Source organism: Eurytemora carolleeae, unplaced genomic scaffold (genome assembly GCF_000591075.1).
Source record: "Eurytemora carolleeae unplaced genomic scaffold, Eaff_2.0 scaffold113, whole genome shotgun sequence".
NCBI classification, from domain to species: Eukaryota; Metazoa; Arthropoda; class Copepoda; order Calanoida; family Temoridae; genus Eurytemora; species Eurytemora carolleeae.
The window spans coordinates 295,008-302,375 of record NW_019396138.1 but is presented as its reverse complement, the minus strand read 5'-3'; the positions used below and the strand labels follow the sequence as shown (position 1 = coordinate 302,375).

The 7,368-nt window shown below is 33.7% G+C and overlaps 1 protein-coding gene across 1 annotated transcript in view; it reads right to left on the bottom strand.

Moving 5' to 3' along the window:
• LOC111696082 (uncharacterized) overlaps nt 1-929 on the bottom strand; it is a 15,740-nt gene extending 14,811 nt beyond the window's left edge. The window contains exon 1 of the mRNA XM_023465613.1: nt 698-929. Within this exon, the coding sequence (XP_023321381.1) occupies nt 698-903 (206 nt within the window). The 5' untranslated portion in view covers nt 904-929. The remainder of the gene's footprint in view (nt 1-697) is intronic.
• Nucleotides 930-7,368: the final 6,439 nt, after the last annotated feature.

The window sequence follows — 7,368 nt, the reverse complement described above, 5'->3', positions numbered from 1 at the left end:
GGGACTAATCAGAAAATTTGATTAGAATTAATCAGTTTGAAAAATAACATAAGGCTTATATAAGAATTTTCTTGCAAAAACTGATAAGTTTTTCGAGTATTAAGGGTTTATTTTGGCGTTAAAGATTGGAGATAATCTTATTTGATATGGGACGCTCTGTAGTACATTTTACAACATTGTTTACGATGTACAAGGTATAATTTTTAAAAATCTATGTACAGTGTAATGTGTACAAATATAGATCCAGGTTCAATTGTACAGATCATTAACAGATCAATATACCAGACTTTTAGACTCAAGTTATGCCTTTAAATAGTCCATTGTACTGTAGACTGACCCATTTCACTTCATAAGTGATTTAATAAATTTCTTTTGAACTTATTTGCTTTGTATCAACATCAAGTGCACTTAATTATTGCTTTAATGTCGTCTTCCTATTCCTCAGTTTATTGGTTCTGACTGTAGTTACTACTTTGTAAAGAATGTTGTACTCAGGAATATAAACTTCAACCAAACGTTACATTTGAGACTTGATGTTTTTTTCTGTGCTTTCAAAATCAACGGAGAAAGAAAGAATTTCGTGAAGATTTTGATTTAACTAAAATCTTCTTAATTATTTTCTAGATTGCTTAAGCTACAATTGACGTAAACCACCCCTTTTTCACTCTTTTTGTAATTAAATATATTTCTGACTCACCCTCTTCCTGCTTTATCCTTAGGTTCTGGTTGATCTGTCTGATCTTCTACAATCTGTTGATCCTGATCTCCAGGTTCCTCTGTTATACCCCCCTCTTCATCTTCTCTTACAGCAATCTTCTTCTTTATTCTTCTTCTTCCTTTACTCTGTTCTACACTTCCCTCTGCTAGAAGTATACAGAGACACAAACATAAAATAATCCTCATTTTATTAAACAAATCTGAAATGTATAGTTTTAAATTTAGACCTTAGATATTTCAAGCTATGAATTCTGTTAGATCAAATAATCTAAGTTTCAAATATTAAAGGTTTACACCATCGGGTAGCAAAGATAAAGGGATTGGAAAATTTAATTTTTTCGTAAAGATTTTTATTTTATAGAATACATGTTCGTTTTTTTTATTTTATAGAGTACATGTTCGTTTTTTTATTTTATAGAATACATGTTTTTTATTTTTTATTTTATAGAATACATGTTCGTTTTTTATTTTATAGAATACATGTTCGTTTTTTTTTATTTTATAGAATACATGTTCGTTTTTTATTTTATAGAATACATGTTCGTTTTTTGTTTTATAGAATACATGTTCGTTTTTTATTTTTAAGTTTTTTTTCAATAAAAGTTTAAGATGAGTTCCTTTTATAACTCTTGTCTACACTCATGATATAAACACTGATTTTTCAGCAAATTCAAATTATATTTTTTTATTTAAGGGAGGGGCATTTTTGATGCACAATTTTCCCCAATCAACCTTCTTTAATTTCAACTTTAAAAATCCAAAGATATTTTATTTACTGTTATTCACTTTATTCCATCCTTAGATAAATCCACGTCTGATCAAGACGAAGAGTTTTCTTTGACTGACTATAAGACGAGTCTAGGATGAAAGATCTAGGATGAAAAGAAGATATTTGTTGCAACTGCGCTGCAACACTGACACCAACGGTTCCAGTGGCTGGTCAGATTGTTTCTGTATTCAAACACTCGCGTTGAAATCCCCTCCCTACCACCACGTTCCCCCCTCCACCTCCCCCAACCCTTTATACCCTTCCTCCCCTCCCAACTTCACGCGACACTGGATATGCTTGTTAAGCACAGCAGCTATTGCTTCGCCTTTTTTTACTAGTGATCACTGATTTCACTGATTTGCGGAAGTATGTCCTTATATCCTGAAGTCCTGGAGTCCTGATTACGTCCTCATTCTGTAAATTACATCAACAGAGCAGGGTTGGATTATGCTTTTTCATATTTTCAAAAAAAATAAAAGTCTGTATTTATCCTTAAAGAATAACGATTTTTTAAAACTTTGAGTTTAATCATAGTTTTCGAATCTCTTTAGATATCTATCTAAATGTATTTGCATCCTATATTTGAGTTTTATATATAATAACTATCTAGATCCGATCAAATATTTAGTTTAAATAATAATCCAATTTAAAATAAATTGATTTCAGATAGAGCCATCGACTACACTATGATAAAAAGCATTCATGTTTTTATTTCTTACTTTATAATAACACAGTGTTTATGCCAATAAGATGTAAAAATAATTTTTATTTGTTTTTGTTTTGTTTTAAATACAAATCTTTACTTTAGAATCTTAGACACAATGTTAAATTTATTGATATTGATTTTTTTTCAGGGGGAAATAAAATCCAGGAACCAGGAAGAGAAACTCCAGGAACCAGGAATATAAACTCCTATACTATACTATAAACTCCAGGAACCAGGAATATAAACTCCAGGAACCAGGAACATAAAATCCAGGAACCAGGAATATAAACTCCAGGAACCAGGAAGAGAAACTCCAGGAACCATGAATATAAACTCCTATACTATACTATAAACTCCAGGAACCAGGAATTTAAACTCCATGCAGGAACCATGGAACATAAAATCCAGGAACCAGGAATATAAACTCCAGGAACCAGGAACATAAAATCCAGGAACCAGGAATATAAACTCCAGGAACCAGGAATATAAACTCCAGGAACCAGATATATTAACTCCAGGAAACAGAAATATTAACTCCAGGAACCAGGAATATAAACTCTAGGAACCAGTCATATAAACTCCAGGAACCAGGAATATTAACTCCAGGAACCAGGAATATGAACTCCAGGAAACAGGAATATAAACTCCAGGAACCAGTAATATAAACTCCAGGAACCAGAAATATTAACTCCAGGAACCAGGAATATAAACTCCAGGAACCAGGAATATAAACTCCAGGAACCAGGAATATGAACTCCAGGACCCAGGAATATGAACTCCAGGAACCAGTAATATAAACTCCAGGGACCAGATATAATCTTGTAATAAATTAAACATTAGAATTAGTAAAGTTTAGTTCTGCTTCTAGTTCTTCTCATTAAAGCGTTATCATGACATTATGCTTCCCGGTCACAGTTGAGAAATAATAAATTAGTTGTTTCCTCTTCCTAATTCCTCAATATATTCCTTGCTTGACAAAATACTTCTTATATAATGCTTGACATAATTCAATACCTCTTTAAAATTTTATATTATGCTACTCTTTTTAGATTTATATACCATCATTATTGATATTTTTATCCACGATGATCTATCATTTGTCAGGGCAGAAGAAAAGTATTGTTTAACAAAAAACCTGTTCTTTAAAACCAATCAAAGTATACTGGCTTTCTCAATATTCCGTCTCCGTCCTCCCATATTCTATCTTTACTCTCTCTCTCTCTCCGTCCTACCAAAGTTCTATCTTTACTCCCTCTCTCCGTCCTATCTTTACTCCCTCTCTCCATCCTACCAAGTAGTTTTATCTTTACTCCCTCTCTCCGTCCTACCAAAGTTTTATCTTTACTCCCTCTCTCCGTCCTACCAAAGTTCTATCTTTACTCCCTATCTCAGTCCTACCAAAGTTTTATCTTTACTCCCTCTTTCCGTCCTACCATAGTTCATTATTCCTTATTTCCACGTCATTCTTCCTTCCTTATTCATTCACTAATTATTGTTAGAACCTCCCACCCTACAGCAATATAAATTATTGTTAAAAATATTAAACTTCCTGCTGAATTTAACGCTTCAGCTCCATTCCTTACAAGTGTATAGCTTCTTAAATCAGATTGCTGAAGTAATAAAACATTTCAGTATTTTCAATTATTTTATGTTCAAGAGTTTAGTTGATATATCCAGAACTTTTTATGCAGGAGGTGATAAAATGGCAGCGAAAAGTGTAACGAAATATAATTATTTTGTAATGTCAATAGCTATCATAGACATTTTTATAACGATTACTAAGTAAAGACAGCGCTTATACCCTCGGACTAAAACCCTTAGCGAGATCTATATTTCTCTTGTACTGGTAGAAGGAAAATTGAATAACGTTTAAGAAATTAATTCTCATGATCTAGGGATGTTTTGAGAATGAGGCAAGAATTTATTTATCTCAATCTTGGGACATAAATCATGTAGATGAATTAAAATCTTAACTCAATATCAAAACGTCATATTTTATCCCTTGACCAAGGTATAAAATATCAAAAAATAAATAATTGCGACTGAAATTTTCATTTTTGTAAAAAAAAACTCTAAACTTATTAACCAATCTGTTAAAAAAAATCTGTTAAAAACAATCTGTTACTTGGTTTAATCCGAGGATCAAGGTCGTCTTAACCTAGAGAAGTTAGGATACAAGATTGAACCTAGTGAAGTAAACATACTATAGGTTAAACCTAGAGAGGGTAGATACCAGGTTAAACCTTGAAAAGGTTAGATACGAGGTTAAACCTAAGATAAGATACCAGGTTAAACCTAGAAGAGGTTAGATACCAGGTTAAACCTAGAAGAGATTAGATACAAGGTTAAACCTAGAGAAGGTTAGATACAAGATTAAAACTAGAGAAGGTTAGATACCAGGTTAAACCTAGAGAAGTTTAAATACAAGGATAAACCTAGAGAAGGTCAGATACAAGGTTAAACCTAGAGAAGATACATTCCAGGTTAAACCAAGAGAAGGTTAGATACCAGTTTGAACCGAGAATAGGTTAGACACCAGGTTAAACCTAGAATAGGTTAGATACCAATTTAAACCTAGAGAAGGTTAGATACCAGGTTAAACCAAGAGAAGGTTAGATACCAGGTTAAACCTAGAGAAGGTTAGATACCAGGGCAAACCTAGAGAATGTTAGATACCAGGTTAAACCTAGAATAGGTTAGATACCAGGTTAAACCTAGAGAAGGTTAATTACCTGGTTAAACCTAGGGAAGGTTAGATACCAGGTTAAACCTAGAATAGGTTAAATACCACGTTAAGCCTAGAGAAGGTTAGATACCACGTTAAACCTAGAGAAGGTTAGATACCTGGTTAAACCTAGTATAGGTTAGACACCAGGTTAAACCTAAAAGTGGTTAGATACCACGTTAAGCCTAGAGAAGGTTAGATACCACGTTAAGCCTAGAGGAGGTTAGATACCAGGTTAACCTAGAGAAGGTTAGATACCAGGTTAAACCTAGAAGAGGTTAGATACAAGGTTAAACCTAGAGAAAGTTAAATACAAGGTTAAATCTAGAGAAGCTCAGATACAAGGTTAAACCTAGAGGAGGTACATTTCAGGTTAAACCTAGAGAAGGTTTGATACCAGGTTAAACCTAGAAGAGGTTAGATACAACCTAGAGAAGGTTAAATACAAGAATAAACCTAGAGAATGTAGATACCAGCTTAAGCCTCGAGAATGTAGATACCAGGTTAAACCTAGAGAAGGTTAGATACCAGGTTAAGCCTAGAGAAGGTTAGATACCAGTTTAAATCTAGAAAAGGTAGATACCGGGTTAACCCTAGAGAAGGTCGGATACCAGGCTAAACTTAGAATAGGTTAGATACAAGGTTAAGCATAGAGAAGGTTAAATACAAGAATAAACCTAGAGAATGTATATACCAGGTTAAACTTAGAGAATGTAGATACCAGGTTAAGTCTAGAGAAGGTTAGATACCAGTTAAGTCTAGAGAAGGTTAGATACCAGGTTAAACCTAGAAGAGGTTAGATACCAGGTTTAACTTAGAAGAGTTTAGATACCAGGTTAAGCCTAGAGAAGGTAGATAACAAGTTTAACCTAGAGAAGGTTAGATACCAGGTTAAGCCTAGAAGAGGATAGATACCAGGTTAAACCTAGAGAAGGCTAGATACAAGGTTGAACCTAGAGGAGGTTAGATACCAGGTTAAACCTAGAGAAGGTTAGATACAAGGTTAAGCCTAGAGAAGGTAAGATACCAGGGTATAAATAGGGAAGTTAGATACCAGGTTAAGCCTAGAGAAGGTAAGATACCAGGGTATAAATAGAGAAGTTAGATAGCAGGTTAAACATAGAAGAGGTTATATACCAGTTTAAACCCAGAGAAGTTTAGATTACAGGTAAAACCTAGGGAAGGTTAGATACCAGGTTAAACATAGAAGAGGTTAGATACCAGGCTAAATCTAGAGAAGATTAGATACTAGGCTAAACCTAGAGAAGATACGCGGTCAAACCTAGAGAAGGTTAGATACCAGTTTAAATCTAGAGAAGGTTAGATAACAGGTTAAACCTAGAGAAGGTTAGATACCAGGTTTAACTTAGAGATGGTTAGATACCAGGTTAAACCTAGAGAAGGTTAGATACCAGGTTAAACCTAAGGAAGGTTAAATTCCAGGTTAAACCTAGAGCAGGTTAGATACAAGATTAAAACTAGAGAAGGTTAGATACCTGGTTAAACATAGAAGAGGTTAGATACAAGGTTAAGCCTAGAGAAGTTTAAATACAAGGATAAATTTAGAGAAGGAAAGATACAAGGTTAAACCTAGGAAAGATACATTCCAAGTTAAACCTAGAGAAGGTTAGATACCAGTTTAAACCTAGAATAGGTTAGACACCAGGTTAAACCTAGAGAAGGTTAGATACCAGGTTAAACCTAGAAGAAGTTAACACCAAGTTAAACATAGAGAATGTGAGATACTAGGGTAAACTTTAGAGAAGGTTATATATAGGGTCAGACCCAGAGAAGGTTGTGTTATTATACAGCATACTGATACTGATACCAGATCTCGATATGCTCCTGCTCCTGACCTTACAACAGATCTATCCTATCTACCCCAGACCCCGGAGAAAATCATTACGAGATTTATAATTTTTCAAAATATATTTTGAGAGAAATTGTGAAGATACCAAGTAAATTTAGAAATAATTTGCTACAAGTGTCTTAGCTTTACAAACAATTTGTTGTAAAATTGACAAAATAAAAACTCTTCGCTGTAAGAGGGTCTTTCCCCCTAGAATTTTCAGATATTCCTGGTGTAGAATGCCGCAAATAATTCAAAGCTTATAGAACTTAATCTTTTCTTGTTAATTATAGTGAAAACCATAGAAAATTTCCAAATTATAGGTATGCAAAATATATTTTGCTATTTATTTTATATCTCAAAGGTTAGCCATTACGGAGACAGAAGAGATTTAAGTTTGACCTAAAATAAAGTTTGACATCATTCTCATGGGTTTGAATATTCCAATATGATGTAATGATTGCAATACTTTAGTCCATCCAAATTTTATGCCCTATAGCGGCCATATTTTTAACAGATAGTTTTATCCTCGAGAATTGGAAAAACGCATAAGAATCGAAGGACGAGGATTCCAAGGTGGCTCGGACGAGAAAATGAGGAGA